The sequence below is a fragment of the Hemitrygon akajei genome, chromosome 7 (assembly GCF_048418815.1).
Source record: "Hemitrygon akajei chromosome 7, sHemAka1.3, whole genome shotgun sequence".
Lineage (NCBI taxonomy): Eukaryota > Metazoa > Chordata > Chondrichthyes > Myliobatiformes > Dasyatidae > Hemitrygon > Hemitrygon akajei.
In genome coordinates, this window is record NC_133130.1 from 39497670 (window position 1) to 39521428 (window position 23759).

The following is a 23759-nucleotide window of genomic DNA, read 5'->3' on the forward strand; positions in this document are numbered from 1 at the left end:
AAACCTGCCCATAAGGATAATGGTTCCCCTCAGAATCAGGAATAACATGTCCTTTTTGTACAGGTCATAAATTCTGCAGATAAGATCCCAATAATCCAGGAATCTGAAATCCTGCTCCCTACATCAGTTCCTTGGCTATGCATTCATCTGCCTAATCATCCTATTTTTACCCCCACTGGCTCGTGGCACAGGCAGCAATCCAGAGATTACTACCCTGGAGATCTGCTTTTCAGCTTTTTATCTAACTCCCAATATTCTCTCTTCAGGATCTTTTTCCTTTCCTACCTATGTCATTGGTACCAATATGTACCATGACTTCTAGCTACTCACCCTCCTTCTTCAGAATGTTGTGGGCCCAGTCTGAGACATTCCTGGTCCAGACACCTGGGAGGCAACATACCATATAGATGCCTCTTTTACATCCACAGAATCTCTTGTCCTTTCCTATAACTATGGAATCCCCTATCACTATTGCACTCCTCTTCTCCCCCCTTCCCTACAGTGTCAAAGACCCAGTCACTGCAGCTTCCCCTTTGTAGGTCATCCCCTCCAACGATATTTCGAGTGACATACTTATTATTGAGGGGAACCACCACAGGGATACTCTGCATTTACTACCTATTCCCATTCCCTCTCCTGACAGTCACCCATGTACCTAGCTCCTGTGGTTTAGTGGTGATTACCTCCCTGTAGCTCCTATCACTCCATTCTCCCGTATGAACTCAAGGTCATCAAGCTACGTTCCTTTACACGGTCTCGAAGGAGACACATTTCAATGCACTTCATGCAGATGTAGTTATCAGGGAGACTGGAGGTCCCCCAGAGTTTCCACATCTCACACAAAGAACATACCTCTAACTCTGGACCTATTCTACTAGCTATTAATACATAGCTAGTGTGATGAAAAGGGAACAAAAATTACTAGGAACTTACTTAGAACCTCTCCCTGTGCTTTCCCAAGACTGTTTAAACAAAGCCTCCCACTCTAACATTGGCCCACTCCAACAATAGCTGCTCCCTTCTTTTATTAGCTCAAATAAAGCTCACTCCCAACGAGATATTTCTTTTCAAATGCCGCCTGCCTTGCAACAATGTTTCTCTCTCACTCACTACTTCAAATTAAATCTTTCATTCTGGCAGTGTATAGACAAAATGGTTGAATGCAGTTGGGATACAAATCTGTCATCCTTTCACTGAAGAGTACCATGCTCAAGAACCCAAATGGTCTGTTCCAATGTTCCATCAAAATACACCCAAATAAAGTAAGAACAGATTTTTCACATTCCCATTAGAGAGAACTGCAAGAGGCAGCAAATGATAGCTAAGTTAATATGAAAATTGTCAATAACGATTTTCTTTTAAAAACACAAACTACATGTTCAGATTTTTTTTAATGTGACAGAGAATTTAAGACCACAATGAAATATTTAAAATGCTTTCACTATCATTCTGTACTTGTAAATTTGATATTTAGCCCTGTTTAATATGCAAATCTATCCTCCATAGATGTGCAATGATTTTTGCCTGATCTTTATTCTGCCAGAACAATGGTCATATTGCAGAAATGGAGAAACTTACATTAAGAGGTAAAGTTTACAGTGTATACCATCCTGCAACAACCACAATTATTGCTGGTTATTATATTGCTTTTTTATTTGCAAAGAGAGAAAAGGCAATGAAAGGTTCTTTTTTGCCTAAATATGAACAGAACTGAAAAATTCGAAAATCAAGTACTTAATAACTGGCATAGATTGTGAATCTAAGAACAATGAAACTTAAATTTCTCAGAACATTTCTTTTACTTGTTAGATAAGCATTCTTTTACTTGTTAGATGAGGAAAATACTGTCACAACAGCACACTGTGTGTCATTAAGACATCTTTAATTCAATTATAAGCAAACTCAGACATGTCACATATGTTAAACGCAATTGTTTTACATGGCTGCAAGGCACTCGACTGATTTACGGACATCAGCGTCACCATTCCAGTGACAGAAATGGCATGACATTTTATGGAACAAAAAAGTAACAAAAGCAGTTATGTGCATCATAGTTAAGTGAATAGAACAGAAAGTACAGCATACTGCCAAAGTAGATGTTTCTCCTGTTAAGTATGTGGAAAATAAAAGTGACAAAATTCATTGTTTATTCTCAAAGAATATTCAAAGGGCATTTGGTACTGGGACACGCAACAATGCTGTTAACCCCACAAATAAATGTTCTGCACAATGTTGAAAAACAGTTCACTATTGACTAAATATTAACTAAAGTCAATATTGAATGAGCAACAAAGTCATTTCTAAAGTTGAAATAATTCAACGTTACCTTACAGATAAAATGTAATTTCACTATAACACAATTATAACTCTCTTTGGTAATCAAAAATGTGGAAAATTTACACATGTCACACCATGTATCAAAGTGAATCCAGAAGCAAAGTCAGAACTGTACAAGTGAATGATGCCAGACCATCCTCAACCATTTGTTCTCAATCCAAAATGGACTAAGTGTAAATGGAAGTTAATTCCTGTAGCTATAAACATGTTTTCAGCTTCCATTAACCTCCAAATGGTTATGGCATTTTTTAATACACAGATGGTTGGATGAACGGTAATTCTTTAACACTAGAAGAAGAGCTCAGTATTGAAACACCCATCCATGTCTTTATCAACTCCAAACTCAAGTATTCAAATGCTCTCTTGGCTAGTTTCCTATCCCCTGAAAGTATCAATTCATCTAAATATTTATGTCTACAAATACCCTGTACAATTCTATTTACCGATATTGCAAATCCTACATAAGCTCAACAAATTCCTTGTTGTCTTGCCCACCCTATCCATTTACTTTCTCCTGTCTTACAGCACATCCTTTACAAAATCTCAGGACTCCAGTCCATCCTCCATTTTCACTGTACTACTCATTTCTCACGATAATACACATCCCTACCGTGCCTTTAGTTGTCCAAGAATTGCAGTCTCAAAATCCAACTTCAACATCTACCTTTAAGTATTACACCTCCACGCTATATCTGAAAAGCTTTTTCCTGTGGTAAAGAAGGTTCTATTTAAAATCATATTGCTGTTTTTTTAAAATATACCGGATACCAAATGAGGTTTTGCCTTCAGAGATAAATACGACAGCGGTTATGTGCACCCAAGTACATCAACTTACATTTTCATCCACTAAATTTCTGTGGGACTACTATGTTGCAACTCAACAGAAGGTGTGTATTTGTTTGCATGAATGAACAGACTTTCCCACTAAAACCCTTATCCACTGCATGAGTTAGACACTAATGATGTGCCTGGGCCTGTATTTGATGGAGTTCAGATGGAAGAGGAGTGAATCGCATTGAAATCTACTGAATACTGAAAAGCCTAGTATGGAATGGACATGCAGAGTAAGTTCATTAGTAGAAGTCTAAAGGACTTAAAGGATGAGGAGGGTTTTCTTCAGCTGTATGTGGTGAAACTATGGAATTCATTATCACAAAGGGCCGCGGAGGCCAAAACACCGGGTTTATTGAAAGCAGAGACTCATAGATCCTTGACTGATAAGGAGGTTATAAGTTACAAGAATGCAAGAGAATGGTGTTGAAAAAAAATTAGTCATGATTGAAATTGGAGAAAACATGATGGGCTGAATGGTCTAATGTTGTACCTATATTTGATTATGATGGTCTGACGGCAGATCCCTCCATTCTCTGCATATTCATATGCCTACTTAAGAGCCTCTTAAACACCTCTATCACCCTGCTCCACCATCACTATCCGTAGCAGTGCCTTCAAAGCACCCTCCATTCTCAAAAAAAAAACTGTCCGATACTTCTCCTTTGAACCTACCTTCTTCCACCTTAAATGCATGCCCTCCACTATTAGGCATTTCAACCCTGAGAAGAAGATACCTGCTTTCTACCCATCTATGCCTTTCATAATTTGATAGCTTTCTATCAGGTCGTCCCTCAGCCCCCACTGCTCGAGAGAGAGAAAAAAAAACAAGTTCGTCCAACATCTCCTTTTACTGTCCACCTACTAATCCAGGCAACATCCTGGTAAACCTCTTCTGCACACTCCCCAAAACCTCAATATCTTTCCTTTAATGGAGCAAACATCATTGCAAACAATACTCCAGTGAAGCATTAACGTGCGTGTTATAAAAATGCAACACTTGTTCACTCGTGAACTCAGTGCCATTGCTAACAAATAAAGGCACACGTGATATGCTACAAGTCCATAGTATTACAGGAAAGATTCTAGCATGGCTGATTGGCAGGTGGCAAAGAATGAGAACAAACGGAGCTTTTTCCGGTTGGCTGCCGGTGATTAGTGGTGTTCCACAGGGGTCTGTGTTGGGACCGATTCTTTTTACATTGTATGTCAATGATTTGGATGATGAAATTGATGGGTTTGTTGCTAAGATTGCAGACGATATGAAGATATGGTATGTTGGGAACTGTATGGGCTTGCTCTTTGGCAGAAGAAATGAAAGGGTAGAGAAGAGCAAAAACAAAAACCTGAGTCACCCAAGGGACTTGCGTAGTCCTTGTGCAGGACTCCCAAAAGTTAATTTGCAGGTTGAGTCTGTGGTGAAGAAGACAAATGTAGTGTTAGCATTCATTCAGGTGCACTCGAATATAAAAGCAAGGATGAAATGATGAGACTTTATAAAGCACTGGTGAGGCCTCACTCGGAGTATTGTGAACAGTTTTGGGCCCCTTATCTTAGAAAGGGTGTGCTGAAACTGGAGATGGTTCAAAGGAGGCTCACAAAAATGATTACACGATTGAATGGCTTGCTATATGAAGTGTGTTTGATGGCCCTGGGCTGGTATTTGCTGGAATTCAGAAGAATGAGTGGTGACCTCATTGAAACTTATCAAATGGTGAAAGGCTTTGATAAAGTGGATGTGGAGAGGATGGTTCCTATGGTGGGTGAGTCTGACCAGAGGACACAGCCTTAAAATAGAGGACTATCCTTTAAGAATGGGGATGAAAAGACATTTCTTTAGACAGAGAGTGGTGAATCTATGGAATTCTTTGCCACATGCAGCTGTGGAGGCCAAGTCTTTATGTATATTTCAGGCAGAGGTTGATAGGTTCTTGATTGGTCAGGGCATAAAGGGATACAGGGAGAAGGCAGGAGAGTGGGGCTGAGAGAAAAATTGGATCAGCCATGATGAAATGGCAGAGAAGACTTAATGAGCCTAACGGCCTAATTCTGCTCCTATGTCTTATGGTCAAACGCCTTCTTTACTACCCTATCAACTTTGTTAGGGTTAATGTTAGGGTTAATTCAAGACTGCCACTACAGGTCAGGAGTGGCTCACGTGATATTAGGAGACAGGAATGCAAGGGAGGGGGGAAGCGAAACTGGGGATTCCGCTACACCGAAACTGCTAGTGTCACGCGATTCAATAAACAAAAGAAACAGGTAACTCGTGAGTGAATGGCATCGGGCCAATAAGGAGGACACAAGTGCCCGATATTACCTAATATGTACAACAAAGTTCGGCCTAACCAAATATGTGTAGCGAGGGGTTGGAATGGGGAAAAGGGGTATAAATAAGAGTAGAATGTAAGGGGAAGGCAGAACGCGCCTTCTCCAGCGACTCCGTGTATTCGCTGTGCCAGTTACGATTCACCATTAAAGCCAAGTTTTGTAATATTCCGGTGTTGGTTGTCTCTCTTCCTAAACGAACACAGGGCAGAATTTCAAGCCCAACAACTTGAACAGCCACTTTCAGAGAGCTATGGATTTGGACTCCAAGACCTTTCTGTACTGATGTAGTAATAGATTTTTCTGAAGTTAAAAAGCTTCTACTCTCTTCAAAAGTCTTAACAATCTTTAATACATTTGTCTTACCTGGTGATGATGTATATTTCCAATACTACTGCTGAAGTTGTGATACAGGCGGAACTTCTCAGTATCTTTTTTGTTTCCATCTTTCTCTTTTGCAGTTGCTTTTGTCAAAGTTGACTGAATAAAAACAGTATTTGGTTCACACCTACAAACACAGGTCAAAGTATCAATAACAATTTGCATTATCGACTTGCATATCCCCATTATTTAGAAGATAGGTGGAATATACAACAGAGTTTTAAATCAAACTACTTAATTCAAAATTCACAACTTAAGATTTTAGCTTGCCCAGATTCACATTCACACCTAATTCAAAGCCTAATCTGCAAAAATTTGCTAAAACCCAAAAGTTACATCATAGAAACAAACCACTATGCCTAAAAAGACCATATCAGTAAATTTGCAACTGAATGAAACTAATTTTATTTGGACTTACAAACTAGCTAAAAGATATACCATGTTATATCTGTGTAAGGGGGAGATAAAGACAAGGGAGTAGTGGGGGGAGGGGAAAGAGGACCACTCAGTAGCAAGCAGGGTAGCAAAGGGATTACAGGCTTAAATTATTTATAATCACTTGATCCTCAATCTCTCATAATTAATGATCACATAATCGCCTCATCTCCCACTAACCCACCATTCTCTTAAACTTAGCACGAAGTACATTATAGTTGTTGAAAAGCAATGTGTCACTTCTGTATTTGGCATATCATGTGAAATCAGCACTGAGGAAATTGTGTTATTTCTGGGCCTGGCCCATGCATTATTGCCATTCACTACTGTAGTAGAGTGTTAGCTAGTACAAAAATTAAAGCGATTTTGCTCAGCAACAACTCTACTCAAAGAGTCTTCGCTTGGTTATATTTGCTTCATAAAAAAATGAAACTAGATACAAATACGAAGGAGCAATCAATTCTTCAGGTTGTTGAGCAAATTTTCAAAGAGAAGGACATTCTGCTCACCAACATGCTTGTTTGTGCGACAGGGTATCATCAATGAAAGGACAGCACTGAGGGGTTACTACTTTCTTGAAAGAAAGCTGTACCTAACATACTTACATAACACACGGTATAATTCACAGACAGTATCTTGTCGCAAAAGACCAAGTGGCTGGTTGCACAAATCATTAAAGACTATTCTCATGGCAGTGAATAAAATCAAGTCACAGCTCTCAAATCTCGAGTGCTTTCTATTGGGAATGATGAACAGTTTGAATGGTTGCTGTTGCACACAAAAGTCAGATGGCTCTCAAAAGGAAACTACCCAAGACACTTTTAAGAGCTTTTTGAAACAGTGAAAAAAAATTCTTTAAAGACTCAAATGCTTCTTTCGCTCATCAACGCAAGAATATTAGGTATGACATTGCTTATTTGTCAGAAATATTTGCAAAGTTTAATTCAAATCAATCTTTAATTGCAAGGAAACAAAGTGAATCTTATCAAAGTCAAATCAGTCATCTCTACATTTCTGTCCAAGTTAACCTTATTTAAGTGCAACATTTGCCATCTCGACCTTTTCCAATTTCTGAGCCTCTCTGAGTTGGAAAAGAAAGAATACCAGATAATAATCTTCAGTTATACTGTGTCCATCTGGATGAGCTGCATAAAGACATGTCAGAGAAATTTCAGGATCTTCTTTCAGTCAAAACTTTAGATTGGATAAATCCATTTCTGAACATATGTAATGAGGAATTAACAGGAAGGATAAAGGAAGAACCGATCTCACTGCAAAAAGAACTGAGCTAAAGCAGAGATTCATTAAAAAAAAATTATATCAAGACTTTCGTTTGCAGAAAGTTATCCTGCAGTGTGGAAAAAGATCAAGACGTCCTTTATTGCCTTTCCAATATCATATTTAGTGAGCATGGTTTCAGTGCAACTTCTTTCAAGGCTACAAAACAGACTGCGGCGATCTGAAATTCCTTCTGAGTGACATGCAGCCTGATGGTGATCACTGTATCAAGCTCATCCTCCTCATTGACAGGGAGAAAGCAATGAAGGCATGAATAGTTGGGACTATTAATGTACCCTCAAAACTTGTTGAAAATAATTTTTACTAAAATGAAAGAAATAATTTTATTAGTAGATTTAAATAGATTTGAATCATTTTTCCAATTATTTGTCATTGCTTTGAATTTGCAGTTCCTGTTTTCTTTCACTGTGCATCATCAGTCAAAATTCTTTATAGTTTTTATGTAATAGCCAGAGCGTGGTGTGGTAGCCAAGGAGGTGGTAATCAAATAAAATTTTGGAACCACTGGTCTGGACATTTCTTAAATGCTGTCTGCAACTCTACTTCCACAAGTCTCAGGCAGTGTATTCCAGTTTAATCTCTGGGTGGAAAAGGTTCCTCTCAGATCCTCTCCAAATCTCTTACCCCCCTACCATAAGTCTCTGCCCTCTAGTTTTACCGAGCTCTGACATACGTAAATGTTTCATGCAGTCTTCCCTATCTATATCCTTATTATTCGATATCCCTCTTAACATCCTCCACTACAGGAAAAGCAGTCTCAGTCTATCCAGTTTCCTTTCAAGCCAGAAATGCTTCATCCCAGGCAATATTATGGTGAAACTCCTCTGCACCCTATCCAGTACCTTTGCAACTTTCCAATAGTGAAGTGACCTGGAAGGCACGCAGTACTCCAGCTGAGGTCTGAGCAATGTTTTATAAGGTTTGAGCATACTTCCCTGTTCTTGTGTTCAGTGTTCTGACTAGCCAAGCCCAGTATGCCATATACCTTCCTAACCACATTATGTACCTGTGCTGATAGCTTCAAAGATATTTGAAATTACACAGAAAGATACCTCTGCTGCTTAATACTCCTTTGAACCCACCATTCATATTGTATATCCTAGCTTCATTAGTACTCCTAAACTGCACCACCTCACATTTATCTGCATTAAGATCCATCTGCCATGAACTACAATGTAGTAAAAGTGCATTAGCGCACGGAAAATAAATAAATGCAGCTGAGATTTGTAGTTGGGAGTTTTAATGCTAAAAGCAACATGTGCTGTGAAAAATATGTCTGTTAGGCATAGCTTCCCTCCTGACACCTGATGGAAAGAGTATGTGTCAGTTCAAGTAAACATTAGTTCTTCCCTTAGATCATCTCCCTTTATCAGAGTTTTCCCCTTGAAAAGAGCCCGTACCCCTTGGGCTTTGAGTTAAAAAATATGCTTAATGTTGTTTTCAGTTCATGTAGTTTTTTTGTGGCTAATGGTTCAGTTGTTTTTCAAAAGAGAATAAAACCAACACATGATAAAATAAACCGACTTAAAAATAAAACTGATGTTGTAGGCAGAATGCCAGAGTCGAAGAGCAGCTCTGCCAGAAATGTGAAGTATATTGCTGACATGCCGTCATAGTCGAGAAACTGAACTGCTGAAGAAAAACTTTCCTTCCATTCGCTCACATTTCACACACCAAACAAATGCAACAGCTTCCCAATTAGGCACTTAAAGCACTTAGAAGAATATAATAAAATGCAAGTACAATGAGGTCCAGTTAACCTGATGCAGATCTCTCGATGTCTCAATCTACCTTGTGCGGCAAAGATAAACCCTCGATCTCTCAATTTACCCTGTCATTTTGCCCTTGCACCTAAATTGTCAACCTGCACTATACGTTCTCAGTAACTTTAACACTATATTCTGCATTTCTATTTTTCCTTTTGTACTATCTTGATGTAGTTATGTATGAAATTATTTAGCTGGATAGATGCAATATTTTTCCACCGTATCTTGACACACATGACAACAATAAACTAATAAATTAATAGGCACAAGAGGACTGGCAATTATTTACACAGGATCTCCAACTTTAACACTGGGCTTAATGTTTCATTCTGACCCATTTCCCTTGATACTTGGAGCTACAATGGCGCTAGACCAAGACTTCTTCAAGCTCATCTGCGGAAACAACTTAATTTCTCGTTTTAATGCCTTTGTTTTCCCTTTTCAAGGGGAATGGGGTTTTTCGATATCCCAAGGGCGCGATCTAGAAGTAAGTGGCCTTCAGCGTTCTGAGGCTTTGCTGCCCTGGGGACCAGCTGATTCCTGGCCAGTTTCGTCAACTGAAGCGTCACGGGGAAAAGAGAACCTCGGGAACGTGGATCGGCTGTCTAGGGTTCTGTACTCGGTGAATCGTGCACTCTCTCTCTCTCTCTCTCGTTGGTGGGGAATAATTTGTTGCCGATTCTTGAGTTGGAGAACTCAGGCGGTAAAAGAATCGGCAACAAATTTAAAGACTTTAACAGCCGTAAATCAGCGAGTTGTTTTGTTTACGTCTCCCCTCTCACTGTGAAAAGGTGACACCTCTCTGTCCCTTTATTAGGGAGACAGAGAGCCTGGGGTATGTAAAATTGTCAGGTGAACCATTGGTTTTTGTAGTACTGCAGATCATGGTCTTTATCAGGACCTTTGCTATGGCTTGTTTGGCGGGTGGAGGGTTTTTTGCTGAAATGGAGGAGGGGAGGTTTGTTTCTCTGCTGCTGCTTGAGTGTGGGAGGGGGGAGTAGGGAGGCTTTGGTGTTCTATATTTTTACTGTCACTCATTCTTTGGGGCACCTTTCTATTTGCACGCATGCCTGCAAAGAACAAGAATTTCAGGTTGTATATTGTATACATACTCTGACATGAAATAGAACAATTGAAATGAAACTATGGAACTACATTGGGTCTTCAAAAACAGCCTCATTTTTGTCTTTGGTTTAGTGAAAGTCAGCTGAAACTTGATTCTGTCTTTCCAGCTACATCAAATATTAAGTAACAGTTAAGAACTCAGTGGAAAATAAACAAAAATACAAATGGCAACCTTTTGGCTTACCAACACAATAGATGGCACAAAAAAAAACCCCATAAATGTCAACAAGTAACCACATTTTTCACCATTTATACCTTTGAAAGCAGCAATAATATAATTGACAGTACTGAATTGTTACAATGCAGATTATTCCACTGGGCAAAAGCTTTCATAGGCCAGAGAATGTAATTATATAGTAGGTAAGGTGTTTATAATTTTGTTAGCAAAATATAAAAATGATACCTTATATCTATTAATATTTATAACCACTCAATCTCTTTCACAAGCAAAACACAAAATGCTGGAGGAACTCAGCAAGCCAGGCAACATCTAGGGAAAAAGAGTACAGTTGACATTTTGGGCCGAGACCCTTCAGCAGGACTGGAGGAAAAAAAGATGAGTAGTAGATTTAAACCTTGCGTTTATCTCCCCTCCCCCATCTTTTAAACCTACTCATCTTTTTTTTTTCTCCAGTCCTGTTGAAGGGTCTCAGCCTGAAACGTCGACTGTACTTTTTCTTCTCCATAGATGTTGCTTGGCCTGCTGAGTTCCTCCAGCATTTTGTGTGTGTTGATTGGATTTCCAGCCTCTGCAGAATTTCTCTTGTTAATGTCCCTCACAAACATATTTTCTATCCTTTCTAAGGTACATATAAATTTCCAGAATATTTCAAGGGAAATCAGTATTTTACACACCTCTAAAAATATATATTTTGGTTTCTATATTCTGTTCCTATAATTCCAAACACTACTAACATTTTTATATAGTAAATTATTCATGGTATTTTTAACTTGCCCTGTACCATTAAGGATTTGTATTTCTCTGTCCATTTATACTTTTCAATATCAATGTTATCTCTTGGAGACGGATATCTTGAATTTAAGAAATAGTTAGACGAACACGTGGAACATCTGAACAGTGAAGTTGCATACATCAGGATGTTCTTCATTAACTACAGATCAGCCTTCAAAACTATCATCCCCTCAAAATTGATTAACAAGCTTCAAGTCCTAAGCCTCAATATTTCCTTGAGCTCTGTTTCTTCACTTGCAGACCACAGTCAGTTCTGATTGGCAACAGCATCTCCCACACAATCTCCATAAGCACAGTTGCACAAGGCTGTGTGCTTAGCCCCCTGCTCTACTTGCTTTATAATTATGACTGTGTCGTTAAGCACAGGTCCAATGCCAGATTTAAGTTTGCTGATGACCAAAGGTGGTGACCGATCAGTATTTAGGAGGCAGATTGAAAATCTGACTGATTGGTGCCACAACAACTACCTCTTTCTTTCTCAATGTCAGCAAGACCAAGGAGTTGAATATTGACTTCAGCAGGAAGAACCCAGAGCCAGACCTCATCGGGAAATCAGAGGTGGGGAGGTCAGCATATTTAAATTTTTCAGTGTTGTAATTTCAGAGGATCTGTCCAGGGCCGAGCAATTACAAAAAAAAAAGCATGGCAATGTCTCTACTTTCTTAGAAGTTTGTGAAGATTTGGCATGCCATTTAAAACTTTGACCAATTGCAATAGATGTGCAGTAGAGCGCATTTGACTGGTTGCAATCATGGCTTGGTATGGAAACACCAATGCCCTTGAATGGAAATGCTTACAAAACGTAGTGGATACAGCCCAATCCATCACAGGTAAAGCCCTCCCTACAACTGAACACATCTACACAGAGGCCTGTCGCAGGAAAGCGGCATCTATCAAGGACTCCCACCTTTCAGGATATGCTCTCTTCTCACTGTTACCATCAGGAAGGAGGTAATGGAGCTTCAGGACCCTCACTCACAAGGTACAGGAACAGTTATTACCCCCTCCCAACCATATGGCTCTTGAACCAGACAGAATAACTTCGCTCAACTTCATTTGCCCCATCACTAAACTATTGCCACAAACTATGGACTCATATTCAGGGACTCTTCATCTCATGTTCTCAACATTTATTGATTATTTATTTCTCTTTTTTCTTTTTGTATTTGCACAGTGTGGTTGTCTGTCCATCCTGCTGGGTGTGATCTTTTCATTGGTTCCTTGTATTTGCTGTGATTACCCACAAGAAAATGAATCTCAGGGTTGTACGTAGAGACATATATGTTCTTAGATAATAATTTTACCTTGACCTTTGAAATACCCCTGCAAAAGATGCTGCAGGCTGAGGACCAGAAAATGAGACTGGTCTATATAGGTACTGGATGGCCCGAATGGACAGAGAGGGCTGAAGAGCTTCTTTGCATACTGTATGGTTCTCAGTAACATAAGTGAAAACAATTGGACTCACTCAAGAATCTATAACCCAGAATTTATTCTCCAATTCTGAAGGATTTCTGATATGATTTTTCTCTTGCTAAGTTCACAATATTGGACAGCCAGAATAAATGAATAGTATGGAACAATACAAACAAAAACAAATTGAAAAGACCCAGAAAGGAATTGCTAATCTATTTTTCTTTATTTTGAATACTACATTAAAAATGCTATGTTCATGAGAGGGTTCAATTGCAGCAAACACATAAGCAAACAACAAGCACCTCCCTCACTCAACCAGCTAACATTGTTTTGACCAGAGATAATCATTAAGTTGTTTCTGATGCATATTGATCTGAAATTAACTCTGCTTCTTTCCACAGTTTTAATTGTCTCTCTGAGCATATCCAGCATTTTATATTTTTATTGCTACTTTCTCCACTGCTGACTTGTATTGAATCACAATATGCATTAAGGAACTGGACTGTCATATGTAAAACACCCCAGCTGAAGTGATACATAAATCTGTGTTTAGTGATTCAGAACAAGAAGAATAGTACCACGACATACTTTGTCTCTAAGTTTGAATATCCTAGAATCCAGGTTTCCACATTTTGATCACTTAGTATGTCATTTTAGAGCTGCTGCCATCTCTAAGATCTTATGAAAACCACCCAGACTAAAGCCTTTAGAAAGATAATAATACTAATTTACACAAACTACATCTGTTGTGAGTGGACTATGCTACAGTGGGAGGCTTTGGCAAGCTCAAGTGGAGGTGCTAAGTTTGTTACACATAACTTTTTTTCTTCTTTTTTGTTGTCTATCAGTATGTGGCTACTGCACTGAGAATGAGTCCTGAGTTAGTGGTATTTTTTTCCACACAGATGTGGGAACTCCGGAAGATCTCATCTTACTAATAACTATATCTGCACAAAGCGCATCAAGCTGTAGCTAAAATGGAGACTCCCAAGCTGCAGGAGGCAAGTGTCTGGATGACTGTAAGGAGAGGGAAAGGGAATATGCAGCCAATGCTGAATACCTCTCCGGCCATTCCCCTCAAAACTGGTGGCCCCCGTTTTTCGAACGTTCGCTTTACAACAGCTCACTGTCACAAAAGACCTACATTAGTACCTGATTTTGCTAACCAAAGAGGATTTTTGCTTTTACGGAAAAAAAAGACACCCGCTTCATACGTGTGTTTACCCTGAGAAAGACTACAATGACTGTGAAGCCTTGTGTGGGCAGTTGTGTGCGCATGTGTGTACGCGCCTATGCGTATACGTGCTGATTTTTTTCTTCAAATCGATTTCAGCTCGCCATCTTCCCGTTTCTGATAAGTGAAACTACACCGTACATGAAATATTTCTACTTTATATAGGCTGTATATTTATCATATCATTCCTATTTTTACTATATGTTCGCGTTATTTTAGGTTTTATGTGTTATTTGGTGTGATTTGGTAGGTTTTTTTTGGGTCTGGGAACGCTCAAAAATTTTTCCCATATAAATTAATGGTAATTGCTTCTTCCCTTTGACATTCCAGCTTACCAACAGTTTCATAGGAAAGCTCTACCTTCGGATAGCGGGGGAAACCTGTGTAAGTTTATCACTTTGGATATTGTTGGAGGGGGAAATGACCTACTGGGGGAATCTGCAGTGACCAGAGCAATGAGTCTGGCTCTGTGGCTCAGAAAGGAAGTGGGGGGAGAGAGAGAAGAGGAGTGCAGTAGTGATAGAGGATACCATAGCTAGAGGAGCAAACTGAAGATTCTGTGGACATGAAAGACACTTGGATGGTATGCTGCCTCTTAGATGCCAGGGTCAGGGATGTCTCAGATCGAGTCCACAGTGTTTTAAAGGGGGAGGAAGCTGGTTAAATTTAATTGGAAGGGGACTCTTGCAAGAATGACAGCAGAACAGCAATGGCTGGAGTTTCTGGGGCAATTTGGAAGTCCCAGGATCGATACACCCCAAAAATGAAGAAATATCCTAAAGGAAAAATAACATAACCTTGGCTGACAAGGGAAGTCCAAGACATCATAAAAGCAAAAGAGAGGGCACATAATATAGCAAAAATTAGTAGGAAGTTCAAGGATTGGGAAACTTTTAAAAAATAACAAAAGGTAAGTAAAAAAGCCAAGAGAAAAGATGAAATGTGAAGGTAAGCTGGCTAATGATATAAAAAATAAACCAAAAGATTTTTCAGGTATATAAAGAGTAAAAGCGAGGAGAGAATGGATATCTGACTGACGGAAAATGACGCTGGAAAGATAGTACAGTAATGGCGGACAAAGTTATGATAGATGAACTTATTAAGTATCTCTCATCAGTCTTCATCGTGGAGGACACCATCAGCAGGAAGGTAGGTAAGCCACCTGAACCAGACAGACTACACCCCAGGGTTCTCAAAGAAGTAGATGAAGAGACTGTGGAGGCATTATTAATGATCTTTTAAGGATCTCTAGATTCTGGAATGGTTCTGGAAGACAGGACAATTGCAAGTGTCACTCCACTCTTTAAGGGAGGCAGAAGAGGAAATCATTGGCAAGTTGTTCAGTGGTTGAGAAGATGTCGGAGTCCATTATTAAGGATGAGGTTTCAGGGTACATGGAGGTACATGATAAAATATGCCAAAGTCAGCATTTTTTCCTTCAAGGGAAATCTTGCCAGACAGATCTATTAGGATTCTTTGAGGAAATAACAGGCAGGATAGATGAAGGAGAATCAGTATATATTGTTCATTTGGATTTTCACAAGGCCTTTGACAAGGTGCCACACATATGGCTGCTTAACAGGATAAAAGTCCATAGACAATTGGCTGACTGGCAGGAGGCAGAGTGGGAATAAAGGGCACCTTCAGTAGTTGGCTGCCAGTGACTAATAGGATCAGTGTTAGAACCACCTCGTTTCATGTTATCCTGCTCCTATGTCTTAAGGACTTCTGGTCTACATTTCAATAATTTGGATGAAAGAATTGATGGCTTTGTGGCCAAGTTTGTGGACGGCAGGAACGTAGGTGGAGAGGCAGGTAGTGCTGAAGAAGCCAGAACTCTGCAGAATGACTGAGACTGATTGGGATAATGGGCAAGGAAGTGGCAGATGGAATATAGTATCGGGAAGTATATGGTTATGCACTTTGGGAGAAAATATAACTGCATAAAATATTTTCAAAACAGGGAGAAAATTCAATAATGTGAGATGCAGAGGGACTTGAGAGTCATTGTGCATGGTTCCCTAAAGGTCATCTTGCAGGTTGAGCTGTTGGTAAGGAAGGAAAATGCAATATTCACATCATTTCCAAAGGACTAGAATATAACAGCAGGAATGTAATACTGAGGCTTTAACAGGTATTGGTCAGACTGCACTTGGAGTATTGTGATTAGTTTTGTGCCCCTTATCTATGAAAAGATGTGCTACCATTGGAGAAGGTCTAGAGAAGGTTCACGTGAATGATGCCAGGAATGAAAGGGTTAGCATATGGCATAATGAGCAGTGTTTGATGGCTTTGGGCCTGTATTTGCTACAGTTTAGAAGAATGAGGGGAGATCTCATTGAAACCTGTCAAATATTGAACAGCTTAAAAAAGAGCAGATGTGGGGTGGATGCTTCCTGTATTGAGTGATTCTAAGACCTGAGGGCACAGCTTCAGAATAGAGGCACCTCCATTTAAAACAGAGATGAGGAAGAGTATCTTTAGCCAGAGGGTTGTGAATCTGTGGAATTCATTGCCATAGATGGTTCTGGAGGCCAAGTCACTGAGTATACTTAAAGCAGAGGTTGACAGGTTCTTGATTGGTTAGGATGTCAAAGGTTACAGAGAGAAGGCTGGTGAATGGGATTGAGAGGGATAAGAAATCAGCAACGATGGAATGGCAGAGCAGACTCAATGGGCCAAATGGCTTAATTCTGCTCCTATGTCTTATGGTCTTATATGACACTGCATCCAAAACAGAATCAGAAGGCACGACTTTGTGGATCTGTCATACGAGAAGAGACAGGGTTGATAAGACCTCCTATCACTGTAACTTATAATGAGAAAAGATCTATTTGAAATGTACACAATTTAATAAAGGATTTGATAATCAACAATCTTGACTTAAAGTCACTAACTTTATTCTGCACTGTTACTCTGCACCTTATTCTAGCTTAATGCACTGTACAATATCATTTGTATAAACAGTATGGAAGTCAAGCTTTTCAGTGTATCTTGGTACATATGACAATTATAAAATACCGAACCACATTACTATACCAACTTGCTTTTCATTTATGAAAGACTTTTCGCTTCATTACTTGCTACGTTTTCTTTACCTAGTGCACAAATCATCCAATGATTATATGAAGGTTTTTCAATACTTACAGTCTCCGGATATGGTCCAATGTATCCCTGTCTTTAGACATCATATCTGCTAAAATGTGTTGTATTCCTGTCGCTATTTCTGTCACACTTGAAAGACCTGGAAATATTCAAAGAAACATTTTAAGCATCCTTTGAGGTTCATATTCATTCCTTTAATCTTCCTCTTCACCAAATGACACTTGTTCTTCTCGTGCCTTATTTATTTATTTATCGTTTATTTATTTATTTGTTTGTTTATTTTGCAGTTTGTTGTCTTTTGCACACTGGTTGAACATCCAAGTTAGTGTGGCCTTTCAGTGATTTTATTATGGTTATATTTTATTTTGGATTATGCCTGCAAGAACATAAATCTGAGGGAACACCTTCAGTGTTGTATTCTGTGTACTTTGATAATCAACTTACTTTGAACTCAGATAGTTATTCAAACAGAGATATAAACAGTCAACGTTAGCTGACTAACCCATTGCAGAAGGCTCACCAGCAGTGCCATCTACAGTATAACATGCAGCCAATATACAAACTCAAAGGTGACTGGAAAGTGGTTAGATTTTATAGATGAGGGAACAGTTCATGCAGGTCAGAGGATAGTTATAGGTAGAAGGCAGAAGAACTGATTAAAAGGCATAATAATTCAGCCATGATAGAATGGCAGAGAAGACTCAATGGCAGAATGTCCTCATTGTTATGTTCTTATGATAAATAAAACATAACTGTTTAAAAAAAAATAGGAGAGACAAAGGGAAATTATGCTCAACAATTCTACTCAAGTTTTTGGAGGATATAACGCAAGGAGGAATGTGGTGTATTTTGATTTTCACTCCTTTGATACAGTGGTGAAGGGGGTTTAGTGTGCAAACTTCAAGTACTTGGGCTGGCAAGCAGTTACAAGTGGGCTTCTGCAGGAGACAATGTTACAGTCCAAATATTCACAATATACACTATTACGGAAAACTCTAAGGAACAGGTATATAACTAGTGTGCCTCAGACTTTTGCACAGTACTGTAATAATTTTATGTGTTGCTCTATACAGCTGCCACAAAACAAAAAAAAATTCGTAACACGTGAGTGATTATTCTGATATAGCTCTCTATTGTGGACTGAGGGTAGGAAGAGGGCAGGGAGAGGGGAATTGTGGATGGGAAAAGTGGGGGGGGGGGAAGAGAGGGGGGAGCGGAAGCACCAGAGAGATATTCTGTAATGATCAATAAATCAATTGTTTGGAATCAAATTAACTTGCCTGGTGTCTCAGGGCTGGTGTGCCTGCACCCGCGAAACCCCCCGCCCTGACAATCCCTCTCTGCCACCTGCCCCATTCCCTTCCCATAGTGCCCCAGCATATCCATTCCCAACATTCTTTGTTCCCGCCAGATTTACAAACTCACTCTCCACTCCACATTGACAAATACAGTACTCTGCAAAAGTCTTAAGCACTCTAGTAGTTATATATAGGAACCTAAGACTTTTGCACAGGACTGCAGGTCAATGACTTGGATGAGGGAACTGAACCAATGTCTCTAAGCTTGCCTACTATAGAAAAATGAGTGGAATTGAGTTGTGAGGAGAATGCAGAGTGTATCCGATCTCGTATTTCCTTAAAGAACTCCAACAGATTTGTCAGTAAAGATTTCCCCTTAAGGAAACTATGATTACTTCCTTAATGTTTCATAAATAGATAAAAACATTTGTCCTTAGTTGTGTGCTAGTCTATCAGCAACACAAATATCCTACTCCTATTTTCCCTATAAAATGTTGTATCATACTTAAAACAGCTTACTTTTGTTCAGTGCATGAACTGGATTTGTTGTCATAGATTGCCCCCTAAAGCACCACAAGAGCAACTACATATAAAAATTTAATGGAATGAGACACCAAAATCGTTTACCCACAAAATTAAAACCTCAGTTTCGTCAACCAACCCAACAGTGGTAAAATAAAAACTCAATAAAGAAAGCAGGGGCACACAGTCTATCAAACATCCTTTTTGATTCATCAAGATCTCAATGAAACAGGGGTTCCCAACCTGGGGTCCACGGACTCCTTGGTTAATGGTAGGAGTCCATGGCACAAAAAAGTTTGGGAACTCCTGTGACAGAATTCTAACACAAACCTGCACTGTACCATAGCCCTTAATTCTCTGAATGCTCAAAAAACTTGGGATCTCATTCAATCTGCAGCCTACAGGTTAAATGTTGCCAAAGAATTATGATCATACACCTAAGAAAAAGAAAATCACCTCATCCTAAAGGTGCAATTACACAAACTGAAGACAGAATATGGTATTTCTTAAAACCACTTTTAAAGTTTGACAGTCAGTTTAGTGATTGCATGCTTGTATCTAAACAGAACCATTCAGAAGTTTCTTTTGATCCATGTGCTACTGCAACTTACAGATACAATCAAAACAAAAACTATAACATAAACTCTGATGTAATATTACCATCTGTAGATGTGAAAACAACCGCAACATAATTTGATACAATTAGCTGTGATGAACTAAGTGTGTTTTTAACATAGTATAATCATGATATAATTCCAACATCCTTGGCTTTGAAAGTTGTATATGTATAAATAGTTTCCTCGATATCCTATTAAGTCCAGAATTTATCTTTTTCATATAGTTTGATATCTTAGTTTATCATATTTTCATTACTTCCTAATTTGCGATTTTTTGAGAAATTTTCAAATTAGAATAACTACTTTAAGTTTGATAACAACTGTGTTTGCTAAATCCCACGGATGACATCAGACTGCATCCAAGACAGGAAAGAGAAAGAACACAGAGCCAGCTTAGTCTCTGAGACAGACTTCTTCAAGAATTACAGGTGCTCCCCAGGTTACAGCAGGGTCCCATCCCTGTGAACTGTTTGTAGCCTGAACAGTTCTCAAGTCAGAAATACAACTCTGAACTCAGTTCTCAGATGGCAAAAGATGCCTGTAACACCTCAGCAGCTAGCAAATCCATTCCACCAGTCAGCATAACACTCATCCACGTGGATGGGCCACACACACATTGGGCATTCACAAGCTGGACAGGACAGGTAGTAAACAGTACCGTCTTTTTGTCCTACTGGAAATGTAGGACATTTGGAATTACAAAGCCAACAACCTATTTAGAATTCCCAACTGACACAAGGGAAAATGTCTTTAATATTTAATACAAATGTGCAACAAACAATGTAAAAGGAACTGTACTAGAATTGCACCTCTATCTCTCCAATTAGATGAGGACAGTATAAAAATTAAAAGGAGGTGGCAGGGTAGTGCATACACAGCAACATTCTTACCTAGGGCTAGAGGAGTTATGATTCTTATTCATAAAACAGTCCCATTCCAAGTGAAAAATGTAATTAAAGATAGAAAGGGAAGATATTTAATAATCCAGGGTTCTCTATTAACTGAAAACTTAAACTTAGTAAACTTATATGGCCCCAATATAGATGACCCTAGTTTTTTTGAAGACCTGTTTCTTAATTTATCAACATTTGCAGGGCAATACATAATAGCAGGAGATTTTAACTGTACATTGAATCCCAGTATGGACAGGGCCACAGGGATAGATCAAACACATAACAGGTGTAGAACAGTTATTCATCACTTTATCAAAGAATTAAATCTGATAGATATATGGTGAGAATTGAAACTAAATATCAAAACCTACTCTTGTTACTCTAGTACATTCCATACGTATTCTCGAATAGATTATTTCTTAATTTCCTCAGGATTACGGACCAAAATTCAGAACTGCTACTATGACAATATTGTGATCTCAGATCATGCACCATGTTGCCTAGAATACATGGATAAAAAGCTGACAAAAGATCCTTCTAGATGGCACTTTCAACACAAATGGTTACAAGATGAAGAATTTGTAAAATATTTAGGGAAACAGATAGACGAGTTCTTTGAAAATAATACTACACAAACATCTGCATGTACAGGCATTTAAAGCTTTTCTTAGAGGGCATATTATCAGTTATACAGGCTCAAAATCAAAAAAGGTGCGTGAGGAGAGAGTACAATTGGAACACAAAGTAAAGACTCTCCAGGAAAAAGTCTTTGAAAACAGAAACCCACAATTGGACAAAGAATTACTAGTTTTGAAAGCTGAATATGAGACGATGTCTGCATTTAGGACTGCTTCTAGTCTTCTTAGACTAAAGCAATCATTTTATGAACAGGGCGACAAATCAGGCAAATTATTAGCATGGCAGATCAAACAATTAGAAACTAGGACATCAATTACAACCATCATATTCAGCGGGCACGAAGTTGTGGATCCCACAGAAATGAATGATGCCTTTAGAGTCTACTATGAAGAACTATATAATACAAAAAATGAAATCAATTTGCAAACCCTAAATAGGTTTTTGGATGAGCTACCTATACCACGTATCTCAAAGGAACATAAAGAAGATCTGGAATTAGACATCAACAAAGAAGAAGCTGGGCATGCCATTGATAATTTGAAATCAGGAAAAAGGGCAGGACCAGATAGCCTTCCAATTGATCTGTATAAAAAATTCAAGAATAAATTGCTAACTCCACTTTTGGAAATGTTTCTAGAGGCATTTCAGAATGGTAGTCTTCCACACTCTATGAATAAAGCTTTGATTACCTTACTGCCAAAGCCAGATAAACCTCCAAACAGGTGTGAGAACATGAGACCCATTAGTTTGTTAAATTCTGATCTTAAGATAATCTGTAAACTTTTAGCAAAACGTTTACAAAACTTACTGCCTGATATCATAAGTAGAGATCAAAATGGATTTATAATGGGAAGGCAAGGTTTCCATAATGTAAGAAGGGTATTGAATATTATCCACAATAACACAGAAGCATCAGATACAGCACTTCTATCATCGGATGCCGAAAAGGCCTTTGGTAGGGTTGAATGGCCTTATCTTTTCAATGTCTTAGAAAGATTTGGGTGTGGAAATAACTTCATAAAATGGGTTCAGGTAATACACAAAAATTCGACAGCACAAATCTTAACAAATAGAAACATTTCAAAACCAATAACAATTAGTAAAGGTTGCCAACAAGGTTGTCCACTCTCCCCTTTATTATTTACAATGGCAATTGAACCTCTAGCAATAGCAATACGTTCACACCCTCAGTTCTGTGGAATAACAACAGGACAGATAGAATGTAATTTTATTTATATCCAATTTAAATAAATCGATCCCAACCTTGCTACAGCTAATTAAATCATTTGGTGAGATTTCAAGATATAAAGTGAATAATACTAAATCCTCTATATTACTGCTCAACGCTAATGAAAGAAGGGATCCAATTTCAGAGGTAATCCAATTTAATGTTGTACAACAGTTTAAGTATTTGGGAGTAGAGATTCTACCTAGGTTAGAACATACTGTTAATGCTTTATGACCCCTTAATGAAAGATATTAATAAGTCAATTGAAAGATGGGTGGCTCTACCAATATCTACAATTGGGAGAATCAACATTCTAAAAATGAATATACTACCAAAGCTACTCTATCTATTCCAGAATATTCCTTTGCCACCACCCTTAGACCTGTTCTCAAAAATCAAAAAGATATTTCTGAGATATATATGTAACAATAGGAGAACGAGACTTTGTTTATCTTTATTGTATTTGCCATTTGATCGAGGGGGTCTAAAATGTCCAAACGTCATGTGGTATTATTGGGCTGTACAGCTGAGAAATATATAATGTTCTATTTTTCAACAAATGATTCTCCTCATTGGATAGAAATGGAATCTCACGGTCTAAAATTACCTCTTCCTTTATACATATACTCAGATACAGTTAAAAAATTACGGAAGCAAACTAAAAATCCAATTGTAAAGCACATGATAAAGGTATGGTATGATGTAAAAAAATATTTAAAGGAACCATATGTATTATCACAATATAGCCCAATATGGGGCAATCAGTTCTTTGTACCAGGAAGAGCAGATGCGACATTTAAAGAATGGAAATCCAAGGGACTTCAAATGATTCAAAACCTTTATTTAGCAGACTCAGACATTATGTCATCTTTTGAGGAGCTGAGGTGTACCTTTAACTTCAGTAGTAAACATTTCTACAAATACCTCCAACTATTAAGTTTTGTGAAGGTATACCAAAACAACACACTTACTAGACCCCTACATTCACACTTGGAAAAAATCATGATAAAGGACAGTTTGAGAAAGGGTATCATTTCAGAATTTTATAATTTGCTGGTATCTTGCTCGTCTGAAAATTCACAAGACAAATTGAAAACTTGGGAGGAAAATTTGCAGCTTAAAATTTCGGACGAAGAATAGAAAACAGCTTGTACACCAATGCTCATACTAAGTCAATAAACACTTGCTTTAAATTGATACAGTACAAATGGTTAATGTTGACAATATGTCACACCAGTGGAATTAAACCGATACAACAAAAACATATCAGACATATGCACAAAATGTACAGAAGCTAGAGGTACATTGTTTCATTGTGTGTGGCAATGTAGA

At 38.5% G+C, this 23759-nt stretch overlaps 1 protein-coding gene across 2 annotated transcripts in view; it reads right to left on the reverse strand.

Annotated features, from left to right (window-relative positions):
• The window catches only part of srbd1 (S1 RNA binding domain 1), a 293464-nt gene that overhangs the window by 249416 nt on the left and 20289 nt on the right, over window positions 1-23759 (reverse strand). For both annotated transcript variants that reach the window (XM_073050686.1, XM_073050685.1), the window contains exons 9-10: window positions 17273-17369; window positions 5863-6004 (exon numbers count right to left, since the gene is read on the reverse strand). In XM_073050686.1, the coding sequence (XP_072906787.1) occupies window positions 5863-6004; window positions 17273-17369 (239 nt within the window). The remainder of the gene's footprint in view (window positions 1-5862; window positions 6005-17272; window positions 17370-23759) is intronic.